The sequence below is a fragment of the Musa acuminata genome, chromosome BXJ3-8 (assembly GCF_036884655.1).
Source record: "Musa acuminata AAA Group cultivar baxijiao chromosome BXJ3-8, Cavendish_Baxijiao_AAA, whole genome shotgun sequence".
In the NCBI taxonomy this organism is placed as follows: Eukaryota; Viridiplantae; Streptophyta; class Magnoliopsida; order Zingiberales; family Musaceae; genus Musa; species Musa acuminata.
The window spans coordinates 48214531-48234946 of record NC_088356.1 but is presented as its reverse complement, the minus strand read 5'-3'; the positions used below and the strand labels follow the sequence as shown (position 1 = coordinate 48234946).

The 20416-nt window shown below is 37.1% G+C and overlaps 3 protein-coding genes across 4 annotated transcripts; 1 reads left to right on the top strand and 2 right to left on the bottom strand.

Moving 5' to 3' along the window:
- Positions 1-606: 606 nt before the first annotated feature.
- On the bottom strand, positions 607-3669 carry LOC135644471 (GDSL esterase/lipase At1g28570-like). Its single transcript, XM_065162057.1, has 5 exons — positions 3306-3669; positions 2887-3102; positions 2082-2230; positions 1690-1966; positions 607-1061 (listed from the first exon to the last, which is right to left on the bottom strand). The coding sequence occupies exons 1-5, from the start codon at positions 3652-3654 to the stop codon at positions 811-813; spliced, it is 1242 nt and encodes a 413-aa protein (XP_065018129.1). The 5' UTR covers positions 3655-3669; the 3' UTR covers positions 607-810.
- Positions 3670-4434: 765 nt separating this feature from the next.
- LOC135643988 (GDSL esterase/lipase At1g28590-like) lies at positions 4435-6202 on the bottom strand. The gene is made up of 5 exons (XM_065161322.1): positions 5794-6202; positions 5490-5699; positions 5224-5372; positions 4857-5130; positions 4435-4736 (listed from the first exon to the last, which is right to left on the bottom strand). Exons 1-5 carry the CDS (start codon positions 6029-6031, stop codon positions 4537-4539), a joined length of 1071 nt encoding a protein of 356 aa, XP_065017394.1. The 5' UTR covers positions 6032-6202; the 3' UTR covers positions 4435-4536.
- A 2347-nt stretch (positions 6203-8549) lies between these two features.
- On the top strand, positions 8550-19761 carry LOC103995894 (lysophospholipid acyltransferase LPEAT1). Of its 2 annotated transcripts, XM_009416628.3 has the most exons (9): positions 8550-9158; positions 10235-10354; positions 10457-10494; positions 11716-11780; positions 12556-12624; positions 16576-16709; positions 17680-17820; positions 18867-18930; positions 19382-19761. In XM_009416628.3, exons 1-9 carry the CDS (start codon positions 8640-8642, stop codon positions 19399-19401), a joined length of 1170 nt encoding a protein of 389 aa, XP_009414903.2. In that variant the 5' UTR covers positions 8550-8639; the 3' UTR covers positions 19402-19761. The 2 variants fall into 2 exon arrangements, with proteins under 2 accessions (XP_009414903.2, XP_009414902.2); XM_009416627.3 differs by lacking the exon at positions 19382-19761 and having other exon boundaries at positions 18867-19164.
- The last annotated feature ends 655 nt before the right edge of the window (positions 19762-20416 follow it).

Genomic DNA, 20416 nt, shown 5'->3' with positions numbered 1-20416 from the left:
AAATTCTTAACTTATACACTTGATTAAAAATTAATTTTAATTATTTTATTAATTATATTATACAAACAAGAAAGTTAATCACTTAAATAAAACAACACATTATTTATGATAACTTGATTTATATTAAGGGAGAAAAAAATCATCGGTACATAATCTCTTAGACAAGCTATAAAAGGATACTTCGTACTCAACAAGACACTTTATACTCAGTAGTTTGGATTGGCAACAACTGCACACAGGGGAAAGAGAACATGAAAGATATCAAACATTTTTCTGTTAATTGCTAATCAATTAATCAAGTTTACAGGTTTCATATATTCAAATGACCAACTCCACTTAATTGCAACATATGGTTTGATTGGAGAGAATCTCATGGACCTAATGCAATCAAATATTATAAAGTTTAGACAACTACTGAGCATCTAAAAGCTCCAATTGATACATGAAATTCCCCCTCAAATCCAACACAAAAAAAGTTTGAATTCGATGGTGAGAAAAATTAGACTAGAAAAAGACTTAACTTGACCATCAAACTATTAAAGGTGATAGTGAACTTTGTCTTTCTTGCTCTGATACAATACAAAATTCTAGTTTATAACTAAATCATCTAAAAGATTATGTTGATAGATGTAATAGAATGTTATGAAGTATGTAGTGACAGGACATGGCTGAGATATTGTAGCTGCTGCCACTTATGACATTTGCCTTTTGGGCAAAATGTTGAGCTTTGGAGGGAATAACAATTTATTGGCTTGCAAACAAGGTGAAGAACACCTTAATAAACTACTTAGCGGTCGATGAAACAGCATACTATTGTGAGAGAGCTGCATTCTGCTGAAAGTTTGTGCATGCTTCAGTGAATGAAGGATAAGCGTAGGGTCCATCCAATAAGCTGAGAGCGATGGTGCTGTAAGCTGCATCTGTAAAGTGAATCCCATCCCATGACAAAGAATCCGATGGATCGCTGCACACCTTTGACATTTGAGTACCACACATTTTGGACCAGTTGAAATTGTAGAGGCCATCACTTCCGCAACAGGCAGCAAGAGGTGTCTTAAATCCTGAAACCACATCGATGATCTTAGCTCAAAATGCCGCAGATGAAGTAGTATATTTGGGTAACATCAGTTGGTGTCTTAGCCCAACAAATAAGTTGTTCCATTGCTCCACCCTAAGGTCTTCTGCAGCTATGAATTCTCATATTGTAACACGTTTCATGCTTAATAGAAAGCTACTTCGGATCGATAGTGAAGCACATGATGCATGACGAGACAAATTTTGCAACAAGAATGCATGTTCCTCTGATACCTAGAGTCTCAAAATTAGCATGATAACGATCATAATTTGCAAACTACTTTATCCCTGGCAAGATCAAGGGCCTTATATTGACGGAAAGGACCAGAATTCAATAAATTGGTAATTTTTCTTTTTATTTTTGGAAATAAATTATTATAGGAAGCTAGTGTGGACTCGATGCTATACACGCATGTCATAGTTATTAAAACAAAATACTTCAAGATGCTTTTGTATATGTGGCACAAAGCTCACTTCCAAGTAACAAAGTACTTTAGTAACAACTGGCTGAATATAGTTGCTAAGCTTTGTTTCCGATTCAAATGTGATAATAATGTAATAATGAGAGGTAAAACATACTTATCTTGGTACCAAGATAATATAACAAGAGCATACCAAATTGTTGGGGAGAGCGGAGTATATTCAGGACAGCTTCATAATAATCAGCATATATGATTGTGGCATGTGGATAAACTTTTCGAAGCTGATTGAGTTCATCCAGAAGCATGCTATTGTGGTACTCAGACAGCTCATTCAACCAGCTTATGCAGCCTGTTTGTGGGTCATATTCTTCAGCTACTGTGCTCTGGTAATCTGAAAGATATGCTGGTACACATCCAATTGGGAAATTCCCTGGAACAACCAATGTAGTAGCCCCAAGTTGGATCAAGACCTAGCAATCAAAATGAGTGTTACACTGGAGCAAATTCTTTTAGGAAACCTTGCAAAATGCCAAAATAATGCACACAGAAGCCAGAATATTAACATATCAAGATAAGTAGACTTACCTCGACTGCCTGACGAATAGCATCGATAACACTTGGTACATAAGTTCGTATCTCTTGTATGCTTTGCTTTTGAGCAAATGCATAATTGTAGTCATTGCCTCCGATCTCGCCCATTAAGATCAGAGAATTGCTTAATACGTCCTTAGAGTCTGTCAGTAAATAGAAAACATTGAGATCAATATAAAATTTGTAACATCTAACACTGGAGTAACATGCACTGCCTCTCCAAGAATTAGAAATTTTCTTATAACATTCCACAAGGAGATTATATAAATACTTGCAAAGATTTATGCAAAAGTTTCAAACCAAGTTTGGCCAAGTGGGGCAATATGGTCACTGCAGCTTAGCTATATGATGCCTAAATCTGTAGGTCATGGAGTAGGTTTAGTGCTATCATCAAGATCATAGTTCAAAGCTAAACTTGTTAGAAAGCAATTAATGTGTTTAGTTTTTGCACAGTTCAAAACAGAAAAGGCTCCATGAATGATTCAATTAAAACTATGATATGATGAATAAGTGAATTTTTTGCTTCATATTTGAGGGAAATATGAAAACACAATATAGAGGAAGGCAACAGGAAGAGTTCGTTGAACCAATCAAGTTTGAGTTCATTAGTACTCAATGCTGAATCCACAATTAATGTCTTTATGTATTTTTTTCTTATTACTATGTTATTCAGTAGATTACTTAATCTAATAATTTTCCCTAGAGATTGATGCGAGGAACATTTGACCAACTCTACAATCTCATCCGATAAAAACAAAACGAGGCAGAAAATTCGAAAGCTTGGAGGTAATGTACGCACTTGATTCGGAGCAGAGTATAGGCAGTAGTTGTTTGAACCACTCAAGTTGAACACCCAAGAAGTACTCCATGGGCGAAAACTGAAATCCCTTGTCCTCAAAGAAGCTGGCGTTGAGCGCGGTGGCTCCTGCGAAGGCAAAATTCGCTCCGTACCGGAAGTCCTCGGCGTTCCCTCCTGCGAGATACGGGCGCAGCATCGGCAGTCCCATCGCCTCCGCTGCGCTCACCAACAGCTTGATATCTCAGACATCCAATCTTTGTAAGCTTAAAAATCATACCCTTTTACTATATATGATGAGAAGAAAACAAAGAAAATCGATGTTCAATTGGGGAGAGTCATTGAGTACCGTCCAAAAGCTCATGTCAAGAACAAACGCAATTAATGCAGAGACAGAGAGAGAGAGAGAGAGAGTGCAGAACCTATGAAGTCGACGATAAGTCGGCCATCGGAGAAGCGGCCGGTGGCGTGGCCGAAGTAAGTCTGGCCGTACGGAAGATGGCGGACAGACTCGACAATGATGCCGCTGTTTATCGCATTTCCGGTGTCCGCGATCGAGTCGCCGAAGCTGAAGATGGAAGTATAGCATCCGACGGCCGTGCCGGTGAAGAGCAGGAACAGCACGACGAGGAGGCGAAGGCCGCGGCCGGAGGCCACCGGAGGGGAGGAACAGCTAATCATTTGTCGGCTCGATTCGCCCTCGAACGCAATTTTTCCCCCGAACTTGGTATCCAGAAGAAGAGATGAACCTGCGTTATATGCGTTCGTCATTTACGTCAATGTCGTCTCGGATACTGATTGGAGAAAATTCATGTGGGACCCCAAGTAAGTCGAATAATCTCCCAGGAACAAGTAAGACGGGTGCACGTATTCGGTCAACCGAACCACAATAGCCGAGATCAGAGATTTATTCGAGATAGTGGGACCCGCATGTGGGGTCAAAGGATCCTCCAACAACAGGCGGAGTAGGAAAGTAGGTGAAGTCTAAACGAATAAAAAAAATACCGCTTTCAGCATAGTACGCCAAACGCTCTGCGCTTATTGGAGGAGAGGCGGGGCCCGCGTGGGCCCTTTCGTTCAAATAATTTAGGGAATAAAGAAGTCTTTGAGACGCTTTTTGTTTGATCGTGACGCGATCACTTTAAGCGAAGTGGCCGGCACAGCTTGTCCACGAGAGTGAGAGAACCGACGGCCACTGAAACTTTTTGGGCATTTAATTATTGTTTTGAGCATGTGATGCATGATTGATCTCTCAATCAGTGACCTAAATTTTTATTCTAGGAACATATGTTGCTAGTTGATGCAGAAATCAACTAATTTCCAGAGTCCTAATGTTCCTACAAATTAACGAAGCAAGAAGAACATTGTCCTTCAACATCTCCTGTAGTGCAAGAGCAGATGAAGAACGAGTGCCGCAAGAATATGTTTAATTCAATGCTGAAAAATGAACACTTAAACGATTCTAACTATCCTGCTTCGATACCTTCCATGTTCTCCTGGAACTCTAGGAATCCAAACTATAAGCTCTACCAGGCAATGCATAAACAAGGATTTTTGGATGATCAAACTGACTTTTCTACTCCTTTCTCATAAGCTTCATGGCAAAATGCAGCATACAAATATGTGGCCGAGCTTATTTTCTTTCTTGCATGTTTAGCTCGAGCAAGTTTGGTTCAATAAAGGAATGGCGAATGGCCCTCTGATCAACCCATCAGAAATGGCACGGTAAGTTGCCTCGGTTGGGTGGAATCCTTCCCAAGAAGCATAGGCTAATGGATTGCTGCAAACAGGTCCAGTTTCATCGCATCCATGTCCGTGGCCTCCGCAGCAAGCAGTAAAAGGTACTGTGATGCCTGCAACAACATAAATATCATGCTGTTAAAACGATGGTAAGTAGTAACCTTTGATCAAGAGAGGTGCGGCAAGAACATATTTCTTGGACACGAGGATTCATGGAACAGTAAGAAGCTCACCGAATTGTTGTGGATTGGCGAACATCCTCATGCCGGATCCGAAAAGATCAGCGTAGGCGATGGTTACATTCGGATAAAGCTCCATGAGCCAGTTTAGCTCATCCTGCAACGCTTTGTTGTGGTACAGCGACAAGTCATTCATCCACACGAGGCAGCCGTGTTCATCATAGTCTCCAGAATCTGTGCTGTAGAACTTTCCGAGCCACTCCGGAACACAGCCGATCGGTAGGTTTCCGGGAACTATGAAGTTTCTCGCGCCGAGTTCGATCAAAGTCTAGCTTTCAAATGGTGAAGTGAGTTTGACGAAGCAACGTGTATATATGTAGCTGATTACATGTTCATAAACAAGAAGTGTTACGAGACTTACGGTGATCCCGGAGCTGATTGCCCCAAGCACAGAGGGCACAAATACTTTCGTGATCTGATCTACCGGTATGTTCTGAGCCAACGCGGCGTTGTAGTCATTGCCTCCTATCTCTCCCACCATGAACAGCGAGTTGCCCAAGAAGGTTGGTTCTGGGAATGCATCCCTTGTTAGAACAAGAATTCAAGTTTTCGTAGAACTCTCTCTCTCTCTCTCTCTCTCTCTTTGATCTGAAGCTAAGTTAAGAACATGAGTGTCGAGAATCTCACCTGCAAGGGACGGCTCGGATCGAAGCAGGTCCTTAAACCACTCGATCTCGACGGCCAAGGAGTGGTTACCCCAACCGGTAACATCAAGCCCAAGGCCGGCCAAGGTGGATTTGTCCTGCGCTGTGGCCCCTGCAAACGCGAAGTTCGCGCCGCGTGAGAAGTCCCCTCCTCCACGGATCGGCGGCACCAGCGGCAATCCAACGGCTTGTGCTGCAAGTTTCATCCGAGAACAAGAAAACGATTACTGCGTCAAGTTTCATTCAACTATGAGATGCAGCAGTGGTTGATCAGTGCGACGACAGACCGATGAAGTCCAAGATGAGTCGGCCATTGGAGAACCGCCCCGTCGCACGATGGAAGTAGGTCAGCCCCCAGGGCGGCTTGCTGACGGAGGTATTGGCGTAGGTGTTGACGAAGTTGCCTGTGTCTTGAAGCGAGTCGCCGAAGCTGAACATGGCCGGAAAACAGCTGCCGTTTGCGTGGTGGATGTTCGGTAGAAGCAGGATGACTATCATGAGGTGAAGACGGTTGCCGGAGGCCATTGTTATGCAACCAGGCGGCTCCTTCGACGGCTTGTGAAGGTCTTCACCCTCGGGTTACCTGTGTTTCCACACAATATGACATGTTAAATTGCTTCCTACGTGCATGGGATCTCTCCCTTTATTCTCGAAAACACTCTTTTCCTTTCCTTTTTTATCACTGTCCTAAATACTTTCCTCAGAAAAAATTAGAATCGTCGCCTTAAATAGAGGGAAAGGAGGACGACGTTAGCAGTAGTGCGCATGCATGACGAGCAGCTTCACATGCTGACCGTGGACGAAAGATAAGAGGACGATGGGTCGTGTGGAGAAGACGACCGACACCATTGCGCTCATTCTCAAAGACCACATGAGATCAAGCCATGCACGCGACCCGTCACCAAACAACAAGGGCAAACTCATCCACTCGTCCTTCGTGGAATTAAAGGTATGTTTAGAGTAGAACCAAAAAGATCCAACTACCAGCCCTATAGATTATTCAATCCATACATGATGATCGATCCTTTTCTTTATGAAAACAAGTAAATTTATTCTGAAACGCAAATATATTATTTCCATTAACATACGTAAAAAAAACTCATATTAACTAACCACTGTGATCATAGTTACTATTGGTTAGCTCGAGCTAAAAAGTATAGTGAGTTTTGAAATGATATTAATCTGCTCCCTTCTGGTTTCATATATGCATTCTACTTAGTCTTCATAAATTGATGTACTATTGGAATTTAATGTTCTTTAAAATATTAGTTCTTTTTTTTATATTTAAATTTACATGTTTTAGAATATGGAGTTCCAACATTTAGTGGCCTATATGGAGTTGCTTTTTCTCAATTAGTGTTTTTTATTCAGCATCAAATACAATATGAAAAAAGAGTCTTGTCCTACTATAATGAAAAAGAAATTAAATAAAAGAAATGGATAAACTTCTTTGCAAGAACACTACACAAAAGGACACTCATTCTATTGACATACAATAGACTTGACAAGCAAGAACACTACACAAAAAGACACTCATTCTATTGGCAAACAATAGGCATTACAGTGACCTCCATCAACTAAGTTCTTATCACTCAAAAAGTACAAACAAAGTAGTCCAAGGACAAACACATCAGCAACTACCAAGACCAACTACCTTTCACGAGGCAGCAAGCAGCCCTCCCACCCAACTGTCACAAGAAACCCTTGCCTTGCACTAAAGAAAGCTTGCATCAAACCCTAATCATCATATTTACTTACCACCTCAGTTGTTTTGTCAGCATAGAACGAGCTAATCTTCTTCGTTCCAAAGTCATTATGAGATTGAGGTTTCTGGGCTTCCGAATATAACACTAGTAATGAGCACTTAAGGGACCTCCTAATTATCAGTAATGAAATGCAACCCTTGTTTTGAGAAACCCTAAAGTATATAATAATTTTGTGGACTTCGCACTTTGATAATTGAATATTCCATATTTCTACAACCATAAAATGTCGAACAATGTCGATCTAGCAAATTCACGAATTTTCCCTTCACTGTGAGTTTGAGGTGCATCAAATAAGCTTTATAGTGTTACACAAGCAAATGAAACATACTTAATTACATGAAAATATTTCAACAAATCCTAAAATTAATAAAATTAGAAAGTCCAAATGCAGTAATTTTTTATTGGACAAACTTTACATTTTTACACTCTTTAATGAAATGTATTAACGTATCAAATCCAAAAACCCCTAAAATAAATAAAAATGAGGTAAACCAATAGAGTAAATATTCATGTTATATTATTCTTGAAGTTTGAGTTTGAGGCGAGTTAGAGAAATTTTACGGTATCGTACTCGTAAATGAAATACCATTTTTAGGTATTTTTTAGTTTTTAATTCTAATTTTACGGTTAATTATATAATCGATCGGTTCATTCATTAGTTTAACACTATTATATTTGTTCAACTCATCTCGATCTTTTAATATACTAAACGGAAAAAGATATAAATAGTAATTTCTTTATATATATATATATATATATATATTATTTTAAAAATTTTAGGTTAGATTAATACTTAGTACGGATATAATTATATTTCAAGATTACTATATTATAAAATTTTTAATTACTTATAATTTAATTTTAAATTTTTTTAATATTCTAAATTATTCATTTGTAAATGTATATAAATACCCTTCTTTTTTTCTCATCCTTATTTTTTTTCTTTTTCGTCTCCTCTCTCTCGAGGGGGCGATAGGGGAGGTCGGATGAGAGTTAAAAAAAAAGAAGTTATGAGGACAAAAAAAAGGATAAATAGGTAATATAGGGATTATAAATAACAAAATAATATTTTAAATTTTTTTAAGGATTATCAATAGTAAAAATTTATAAATAGTAAGAAAAATAAGAATAGTAAGCTTCGCATCTTTGCCTTTTTTTATAATTATATATATTATTGAAAAAGGAAACTAGAAACTGTCTTTTCTACCGTTGGATCAGGATCTTTATAGCTATTATTTAATCAACGGATCTGATGATCTCAACTGTCCTTCCCGTGTGCGTGGTCGGCCCGCGAAGTCATCCTCCACCGGACCTTTATCGATCTGTCATGGCTTGTTTTTCTTGGATCGACGCTTAGGGTTAGGGTTATGGTTATGGTTTCTGCAATGGCGTCCGAACTCAATAGCCTCACCGGAGCCAACGGAACCCGCGAAGACACCGTCAGCGTCTCCCCTGAACGCGGCGCCACGCTGAAGGACGAGCAGCCGCTCCTCAAGTCCGACACCCCCGCAGCAAGCCCAACGGCCGAGAGCATTGAGGAGTTGGAGCGAAAGTACGCACCGTATGTGCGGAGGGACGCGTACGGGACGATGGGGCGAGGCGAGATCCCCGCGACGGAGAAGGTGATGCTGGTGATCGCGGCGGTGACGCTGGTCCCGATCCGCTTGGTGCTTGGGATGTTGATATTGGTGATTTACTACCTGATATGCCGGATTTGCACGCTGTTCTCCGCTCCGCATGAGGAGGATGGGCAGGAGGACTACGCCCATATGGGTGGGTGGAGGAGGGAGGTGGTGGTCCGATGCGGGAGATTCTGTTCTAGGGCAATGCTCTTTACGTTTGGTTTTTATTGGATCAAAGAGACTCACAGGAGCATTGGAAACGAGGTATATACTTGACCCAATTGATTCAAGAAAGATAATAACTATGAATTGGTTTTTCATTATGTCCAATTGTTTCTTGAATAAAGAATTGTTGTGAAATAAATCAAGTGGATTTCATGCTCACACCATCCTCTGCTGGTATTAATGGTTACTTGGGCATGCATTTCGAGTTACCATCTTTTCATTTAAATGTCTAGCTTTTAAGAGTTTACATAGTACATGAGCTAGACAAACTTTGTTTCTTGAAAGCACTTCATGAGAGACATGCACAGAAGGAGAGTGTGAACAATTAACCTTCATGAATGCTTGAGTCAAATTATTAAAGTGCATGCATGCTTGATTCAAATAATTAAAGAGCCTCCTAAGAATACTAATAATAAACATGACAAGGAGATGCAATAAACAATTATTTGCACCTGACTACATTGATATTTTCACGTCATCGAGCTACGTCTCCCTCCACCTCATCTTATAGTGCAAACCCCATTTCACTCATCTAATATAATCATAGCATTTATAGTCTCCTTTGAATATCTCCATGCCATCTTATCATTTTATCCTCTGTTAGGCCTATACCTAATTGGTTGTGAACGAAAGTTTATCTTATTTTATTTTTCCTAGTAATTCTATATATCTTCTCAACATTTTATCTTAGTTACATTTTTTGTTCATTTCATTTTATAATTGGCCAACACTCTACATAAAGCAATATTAGCGATACAAGTGTCTTATAATTATTTTATTTTATTTCAATTTAAATGCCATATGATAGGAAGGATCCCCCTAACAACTCCCACCAACTCTTCACCCTTGACTCCCTCTCTTGAGCTACCTTCAAGTACTCAGAAAAGCCCTCCTATCAAGCGGAATGCCTTCCCTCAGACACCGTTTCTCCTTTTGCAACAGAAATTATGCTTGATGCCATTATCCATTTTAATCACCCGAAGTTTATTTTGAGGACAATATCTTCATCAATTCTCCTCCTTGTTGAATCATAGACTCAAGATGGCTAAAACTTATACCCAGAAAATCTGTTTATTGTATATAATATGCATATTTTTTCCCTTCTAATTTGTCAGGATGGCTGCAGAGATCAGGCTGATGAATCGGAAAGACCAGGTGCAGTTGTGTCTAATCATATTTCATATGTGGATATTCTCTATCATATGTCATCATCCTTTCCAAGTTTTGTTGCAAAGGTATGTTATTTATCACATCTGTGTGAAAACTAAGAAGCTGATGTATGTGTTATATTGATCTGACATATTGCAATTTTGCCGTCCTGAAATTCATTGATGAAGAGATCAGTAGCTAAGCTTCCCCTAGTTGGTCTCATCAGGTACTTGCTTCTTTATTTTGTTAGTTTGTTATTTGTAATTTACTGTTGAGACCTTGTTTTGTGATTTTGATGCCAACTAGTCTGGCATATTTAACTTGGTACTAGATTCTATGCTGCATCTATTTATCATCATTTTAAGAATTACTACATTCTTTTCACTCAGAAAGGAACATTTGAGTATAAAAATCTGAATATTTTTTTATTGATTCAAATTAACTAATTATGGGCTTTTCCCCTGCAACCCTTACATTTCTTAGAAAAAGTCTTTGTGATGCCATAGCGGCACTTACTTTTGTAAGATAGATTTGGTCTTCTCTTTAAAATTGCTGATCTTTTGGTAGACAATAAATAGCATGTTTACCTAATAAAAGATGGTGAGAATAAAATTTTCTTCTTTAGTAGCTGTAGATGCATGATTGCCAAATTGAAATAAGCATATTACTTTTTTTTTGTGGATGATACCATATTCCTTGTTCTATGTTTATCTGAATCTTTTTCACCAAATGGGATTATGGTCCAGTGCCTCAATCTTGATGAGATCATATTACTAGTAAAACAATACCAACCTTACCCTGACCACATATGTCATGGTGAGCCTCTTTTTTGGAGTTGTTGTATGAGACAGATAGTTGAATTATGTCTGGAATTAATTTAAAAGGTGCTCCTCAATGTTGAATTACAGAAGTCATTTTTAGATCAATTAAATTGTTAATTAGTTACTTAGATCAAAGTTTACCTTTAGGATCAACAATATGAAAATATTCTTTTAAATGAGGCACCCTAAGAAATATTATTTAGACATTTTAACAAAGTTTGAGGTCATCTTACTATATTTCATTTTCATAAGCTCTAAAAGTCCTGATATGGATTCTGCTATTTATCTTTCAATTTCTGAAAAAAATGGATAAAATCATAGGCCTTTAGACTGTAGTACAGTTTCTTGAAAATTACAATGTGGATTTGTGATTTCAATTTCATCTAATTTCCTGATGAGCCAGCTAGATGATGGCTTTGCTATTGCTTTTATTGCAGCAAGTGCCTTGGTTGTGTGTATCTTCAAGGCATGTATTCAATTTCTAAAAAAAATATTAAAATCATAGGCCTTTAGACTGTGACAGCTGTTTCATGAAAATTACAATGTGTACTTGTGATTTTAATCTCATCTAATTTCCTGATAAGTAAGCTAGACGATGATGGCTTTGTTATTGCTTTAATTTGCAGCAAGTGCCTTGGTTGTGTCTATGTTCAACGAGAGTCTAAATCCTCTGATTTTAAAGGTGTTTCAGGTACATTAACATTCACAAAATTGAATGTTCTTTACAAATATTTTAAGCCAGAGAAGATCTTATACTGGGGCAGTTATCTCTATTGAAGATATTTTGTGCTCCGCTGGACTATGTCCACCCAAAGAACATGAATTTATTTGGCTGGCCTCTACATTGCTGTGTTTATTCTGCATAAAAATAATATCCTTGCCACTATTTTATTTAATCTTGTGAAATTTGCATTTGGCGTATCTAAGTTAAGTCACAAAATGATCATAGGTGCAATTGTGTCTACTCTGTAAAATGTGTTTAGTGTTTAACAAACTAACTTGTTGAACATGCAGGATGATACTTGGTAGTTGGTACCACAATACATACTTTGTTACCAAGAGCCCACATGAATGATCTAATAGATGCAATTACAAACTATTCCAATATCCTTGTATTGATTCAAACTGCCATAGAGAAAAAAATATGATCTAGAATTCACAAAGGCTTGATACCCTTTACAAGTTCATGTTAGTATAAATGATTTTGCAATTAAGATATCTAACACCAAGGGTTGCAATCTCATACCGGGGTATTGTATTGGTCCCTGATCAAACTGGTGTGTACCAACCGGTAATGGTGTCTGTAAACAAACAAAGATTGATTTTCACTTCTTTGGCAATTGGCTATAAACTTTTGTTTCTGCCATCTGTGGCAGTATAATTAGCAGTAAATTCTGTTTGCTGCATTTGTCCTCCACTATTATGCATTCTTTTTGCATCACTTCAATTACTTTTCATCCATTCAGGTGTGGTGACAGAAAGAATCCAAGAGGCCCATGAAAATAAGCTTTGCCCAATGATGTTGCTCTTTCCAGGTCAACATGCACTGCTGATTTTTTTTCTCATTTACCATTTTAATAAATTTATAGCCTTGTGGATTGTTAAATTCCTTTCATTGTCAATGCGAAGTCTGAAAAGGGTTGGGTTGCAATTAGGTAGATGATAGCCTAGGCAAAATGTTATTACTGGACGGAAATCTCTATTAATTACACTATAGGGCTAGGTTATTAGCTGAAGGTGATGTGTGGCCTCTTCACCACCCTATGCCTCGAAGAGTGTAGACTTGGAGGTTGCACAAAATAAGATGTGGTGGAAATTAAATAAGGGTTTTTGCACTTCTTTATCGCAGTGCTAGTAAAAAAGTTAGTCCAAGACCAGAGGTTGATGCTAGTAATTTCTTATGTGGGAATAATTTCAAAAAAAGGAAATAGAAAAAGAAGATTTGGCATAACAAAAGCAAGGATTTGGTGGAAAGTCAATAAACAATTGAAACACAGGATATGGATTTTTGTACGCAAGAAAAAGATATACATAGAAATCTGATTAATGAATGGCGACATAGAAATTTTGTTGAGAGGTAAGCAATTATACGCTGTATTAGAAGCAAGAAATGTGGAGATGTATCACTTTGTAGAAAAATCTGAAAACATGGATATTGATACAATTGAGGCACTCTTTTGGATTCTACATGTTTAATTTCTTAAATCTTGGAAAATAAATTGTCAGTGATCGGTGCATTGTGGAAAGTTCGGATGATATTTGTTATAAGGTTGTGTCAGTTAAATCCATGATCTATCTAACAAATATCAGATCCTATACACAGAAAGAGAGCCACAAAACATTTGGAAAATACTGGTATATGCAACCTAATAAGTAAATTATATTCCAAATCTAAGTTAGGTCCTTATATCAACAAACTAGAAGGGAAGAAGCAAACAAATATTGCTCTTTAACAAAAGTGAACTTTAAACTGAAAAGTGCAAGTTCCAACATTAATCTTTGTTATTGTTTGAAATGTATCTACCATGAAATTTCAGAACTAAGATATCAACATATGATTTTGCATCATTCAAGTGGTATAATGGTAGAAGTTATCTAGATAATTTAAGATCTCCTTTACTTTCCATATCTATAATAGATCATGGTTTAAGTGGATTAGGTTTGGCACAAAAGAAGAAAAAATAGCTAATGATTTTAGTTGAGTCTATATTTTGGTGTAGCTGATGCACAAATAGAACCATGGTCTTATTTTCTGCAAAACCATGTTTATTACCTTGAGAGGTCCTTGATAGCTGAGTAGCTGTTGAATGACAAGAATATAACAAATAAGGACTGGAGGGCGTGCTGATTTAAATAAAGTAAAAATAAATTATTTGTATAATGAGAAGTTCAATTATTGTTGTAGTATGTGTTCTCTTTTCAATAATTAGCTATCATGATAAAATTTAATGTAGTGTAGTCACATAGTTGAAAAGCTGATCCTAAAGTTGCTAAATCCTGGGGAATTATTTAAAAATAAAAATGGAATAATGTAATCTCCAGTCTCCACTATGTTGGTACATCCCTGTGCCGATCCGTACAAGTTTATCCGTAGGAGGAAGAGAAAGAGAAGACAATGGAGGGGAGGAGGGAGAGTTGGTAGAGGAGGAGAGAATGTGAGGGAGGATGAAGTGGAAGAGAAATTGAGGAGGCAGGTGATGTGGAACAGGAGGCGGCGGAGGAAGAGGAGGTAGGCAGTGATGCTATAGAGAGGAGAACGCAACAGCAACAAGGGGGGAGGGGGAGAGCGAGAGCGAGAGCGAGAGAGAGAGAGAGAGAGAGAGAGAGGAAACAATTGTTTGACAATTCTTTTTATTTAAAAAGTGAATACAGGCTTACTATGCGAAATTGTGTGGTCTATGTTCTGTTGGTTGTCGGACCAGACTGGAATAGGTGGTATTTTTATCCTTGGAAGAGATAACTGCCATGTCCAAAAATCCAAACTCCTCATCTACGTAGTGGATTTTGATAATAATAAGAGAATTCACTAAAATTGTGAGAAGTTCATGAATTATCCACAGATAATGGAAATTCCACATTATGTACCAACTTATATTTAGTTTTTGAATAAACATATTAATTGTTTGCACCTTGTGGTACTATTGATTTATTTTCATAGTTTGTTGGAAAGTATTTTGTGATGGTTGGTTATGTTCTGCTTGTGTCTCTTTCTTCTCCTATTCTTCTTGTCATCTTCCTAATTTTTCTTAGCTAAATATGAAAAAAAAGAAAGAACACTCCGTTTCTAAATCACGTCTTAGACTGACAACCTCTAAAAACTTCATCTCATCTTTTCATGTTACTGTATTTAGGACCCTTATAAACTATGCACGATGGTGTTTCCATTCATCAGATCCCTTAAAACTTTGTACTAGATGCCAATCTTAACTCTTGTATTTGCTCACAACTTTGATGTGACTCTGATTGAGATATTCTTCAAAACAATGAGAACCAGCTTTCCAAAGAAGAACAAGAGGATCAAAATATACTCCTAATCTACAACTATTTTATTGCATAAAAAAGATGTCCAATATCATGCATATCCTGTAGGGTTGATAATATCATATATTTATAGGATTACTAAGAGTTCCATAACTTCTTATGAGAGAACAGTTTCGTTCTAAGATAACCTTGTCAATCCACAAAGGCTTAAAAGTATACCTCTTAATAATTTAAGGATATAATAAGACTCTAGCATTAGCATAACCCAGAATAAGACTCCCAAACACCATAGATTAGTCAAGGTAAAATAATAAGAAAAACTAACCAAAAGTCACTAGAAAACATAAAATCCATCCAAAATTGTCTAAGGTCAGCCAGTATAGGCCCTCATGTGTCTAGTTCAAGTTGCGAGTCGCGACCACTCCATAACAACTTGACCCACTCCTAAATCCACTTGTCCTTGTGGTGAACCTGAATCATTGTTTGGCCTGAGGTTGAATCTCTATGTAGCAAACAGCCAATAAAAATCACATGATCCCAATGATCATTTGGTCTCCTTGACTTTGATTCATTAAAAAGGCCTCTTAATTAAACTACAATCACCTCCATGTACTCATACTCCAAAGATCTTCTCTCTTGAAATTCTTGCAACTTCTACACAACTTTCCAGAATATTATGGACATGGCTTGACTACGGTTGCTTTTCTCTTCAACGGTGTCAGCCATGCCCAAGTTTTTGGTTCGCCATACTGCTGTTTTGCTTCAAGGTACAAGCTTTTATGTTGGTCTTGTTTCTTTGTTATCAAAGATATGAATGTTTCATCCTCGATTCAAGGAGTGAAATATTATATTAATAAAAAATTAATTTGTTATTAAATTTATGTCTATTTAGCTTGAAGTCTTGATTATCAATTGAGATTTGAGAGTTTTCTGACAGCAGTGACTGGGGCAGTAAACGTTGACTTGATTTTTTTTCAAAGTTTTCCCCCTTGAAATTCACCACAATTCTCTAAATTGTAAGCTATGGCCCCTTGCCTCATCATCCTGGAATACCAATTTGTAATTGTATGAAAAAATAAGAAAAATTGCAAGGCTAAATATGCACATTTTTGTAGTAAGAGTTTGGGGATTTTGTTTTGTTTACATATAGTCAACAGTGGGATCAAAATTTTCTGGCCAAGTTGATTATAAAGTCAAACTAAAAAAAAGATTAAGAAAAAAGAATGGAATAGGGGTAAAAGATTGGCACTGTGGGTCCCATCCAGCCAAATCCAATCTCTTTAATAATGCTTAAAAATTGTATTTTTCCCTACCAGATAGACCACTGATAGGTAGATCTAAATGACCATGGTTAGGTTGCTTCTCTACAATATGATTGTAACAAATTCTATTGCTCGAAGCCTCAAAAGTTTATTATGTAAAGATGATGTATTTTCAGATTCATTTGAGTTTTACTTAATCCAGTAAAATATTTGATGTCATAGTTTTTTTCCTCTTGGTCCCAGAGGGAACAACAACGAATGGTGATTATCTTCTTCCATTTAAGTCTGGTGCCTTTCTAGCAAAAGTGCCAGTCCTTCCAGTTATTCTAAGATATCCTTACTGCAGATTCAGTCCAGCATGGGATTCCATATCTGGGGTAAGAAATCATGAGCCATTTATATATTAAGTATAACATTTTACTTTTCAGTTTTTACATAAGTTTATCCAATTAATTGATACTTGATATATGTTTTGAGTTATAAAATTTTTCAGAAATTCTTTTGCATTATCACTCAGAATAAGAATGAAATAGACCAGAACTTCAAGTTTTATAACATGTTGATTAGTGAATTAATTGGTACCAATATTGTCTGGACTCACGTGTTTAGGTACTTTGTCTTCCAAGACTGGACTTTGACTTGCTCAAACTTGGGATGACTCTATGAAACTCAAGTGACTTTTTAAATTCTACTGCTATTTAAGATAGCTTATCATAACAGACAAATACCAACTGATTTATCAGGTTAATAGTCTAACAGAAATATAATATCTTCTTTGTTAATGTCTATATAGTGATTCCTAAAACTAATCAATCATGGTATCTTTAACAGATTATTGTATTGTTATTTATTTGTAGATAACGTATTTTATATGCACATATTATATTTTTTTATTTATTTTTCAATAAATGTAACCTTATTTGTTTGGGCTTGCTGAGTTGGATACTTGGATATATCTGTACATATTCCTATGTCGGTGGCTAGGTAACACTGCTTGATGGAAGATAGTGACCTGACTTATCACTTTACCCTGATCTTCAATCATGTGTTCTTGTTTCCTGAAAATTTGTTCTTACACTACCTTGCTCCCATATCTCTGGAACTAGTAGCCAAATGCACTATCTTCTAGTATTCAATCTCATGCTAAGCCACCAAAATTTTATTTTTAGGCCCTTCTCTCTTGTAAATATTATTAATGGATACAAGATCTTGCATCATTACAAAGGGCGAAGACAAGATTTTACCATAACCATAAATTAGTCTTATATTTCAGATCTTGCATACTCCCTTTTAACTCTCTTAAGTTATCTTTTATTTCTAATGCCCTTTTTTCTTGAAAATTTGTAGGTACGCCATGTTTTCTTGCTTCTTTGTCAGTTTGTGAATCACATTGAGGTCATCTGGCTGCCTGTTTACTACCCTTCTGAGCAAGAAAAGGAGGATCCCAAACTCTATGCTAACAATGTTAGGAAATTAATGGCTACCGAGGTACACTTGTATTTTTTTTTTTCAATCTTAATTTGGTTTGATCTTGTTGAAGATTTACAGCATCGTTAATATGGAAGTTGAGGTCTTCCCAATTAATAGTTTATGACTGAGTTTGTGTTAGTTCCAGATCTTATCATCAAGCCTGAACGTAGGCCAATTCAAACATATAATAGATTAGGAGGCTTGCGATGAATGATTTTCCTAGAGCTGTGTTCTTGTTCTTAGTTACTCGATTCCATTCCACAACCTTTTCAGTCTGCTATGACATCAAATCTTATAGCTCGTTAAATCTGCTTTTCATATTATTTGTATTGCTTATCAGCGGTCGATATGTGAATGAAACATTGCTGGTAAAGACTTGGATGGTCCTGTCCCTGGTTCCAAGAAGGGATCCGAGTTTCTCACAGCCCATGCACCCTTGAATTCAATTCTATTTTTGATCCGAGTTCCCCATAGGTTGGATTAGGCATCGATACTCTAAGAAATGAGCAAAATAAACTGTCGAGACAATGCTAATATATAACTGCCTCTATCACCAAACCAAATGATGGGACTCAACAGTAGGTGGCTCGGGGTCCATGATCTTTTGAAGCTGTTAGTTGATAAGTAGGTCTGTTGGACCTACAATATTTTTCATCTACTTTGTGTTTAACCCACTTGAAATCCACATATTTGTCAGCTATCATGCATCTTTACTTTAGCATTTGTTAAAACATTGGATTCAGTTAGGAATATTGCAGCCCATGCCTTTCTCGCATGGGATATATGATTTGGTTTAGATTATTTTGCAATAATCTGATATTTTGGTTTATGAAAAAAGATATATTATTATACTATTTTGGGTTTGTTTCTTTGTTGACTGCAGTGGTTTTGTCCTTGTTTATGCTAAACATCCATTTTATAAGTGTCCATTGCTGAACTAATCTTATTTCCATGGTCAGAAGTAGTGACAATATGAATTTGTAGATGATATTTCATAGATTGACTTTTGGTCTGTTCTAAAATTTCATTTCGGTAATATCCAATCGCCGGTTGGTTTTCCGCAGGGTAATCTAACACTTTCAGATATCGGGCTTGCTGAGAAACGAATCTATCATGCTGTGCTGAATGGTAATAGTCTACCTCGTGTTTTACATCAGAAAGATGATTGAAAAACTATTGAACTCTATCACAAAGATTTGTACCATCAGTTGGGTTGCTTGTTCCATCCATGACACTTTTAAGTACTCTCAGATACGGTCATTGTTCACATTCTGAATAAAAAAGACCAGTGCTTACTATTGTGCTGTAAAATTGTGTAACCCAGTTTGATATGGTAATATTGTGGCTACAAAAATATGGACATTTGATGCCTTGGACTTTAGAATGCATGAACTGAGAGCTTTTTCTTAAGGTTTTTTTTTCTTTTTTCTTTTTTATGGTTCATGATATCCATGGGACCCTTTAATACTTATATCCCTCTTGTATTGGTTCTTTGATTTAATGGCTGTTTCTTGGATGAGTATGTAGCCTTGTAAGCCTGCATAACTGAAACTAAACCATCTATTTGGTCTTCCTGCAGGTTTATGTGTCCAAAGCTAATTGGGAGTCTTATTCTTCTATAATTTATAAGAATTAAGCATAGAAATGAAAGCAATATTATGACACTGTATTTGTTTGTCATGCCTCACAATCTGTACAGCCTAGTACATGCTCAAGAAATTTCTTCCAGGGAGCATCTGCTACCATCTGAATCTTCTTAGATGCTCCACCAGATTGTTGTTATTCCCACATTTTTGGACACAATAGTCTCAGAGAAACACAGTTCCACTTGCTTATAGATAGCTCGTTGATTATTCTTTTATTCAAGGTATAGCAATTTGTAGTACTTTTTTTATCTTTGAAACTGTCTTTTAGATCTCAACTTCCACAATGGAAACTGTTACAAATTGCTGCTATTCACTGCTGTGTACATTCATATCGAGCCAAACTCAGCTTACACTTTTACCCATATGTCTCACATGCAGATGTGAAACCTGAAACTTGTTCGTCTGAACCATTGTTGAACCTCGTAATCTTTAGTGAAGCTTATGTGAAACTAGTCCACAGTTGGTTGTGGTTGATCGACTCGAACAGGTTATATGTAATTTGTCGTTCTTCTGAACCATTGTTGAACCTCGTAATCTTTAGTGAAGCTTATGTGAAACTAGTCCAGAGTTGGTTGTGGTTGATCGACTCAAACATGTTATATGTAATTTGTCAAAGCTTTTAGCCGTGATGTGCATGAATAGATTTGTGGCGTAGATTTATAGTATTAGTTGGGAGCATGAACAGCAATCTCATTGCTTGCAACCTAGGTCAGCTTGTTTTAGATGAAATTCCTGATGTATTAAGTATATATCAATTGGTGTGCCTATTGTATCGCTCAGTACAGTTGATATTTGATGAGGTTGGTCATGGTCGGATTTTGGTCATGTATCGTTCCGTTCGGTGCGGTTTGAATTGAAAATTTTGATGTTGATTAGGCTGGTTATGGTCGGATTTTGATCCATACCCGGCCTCCGACGGACCTTGCCAGCCCCCAACTGATTGATTGGTTGATGATTTATTTTGTTTA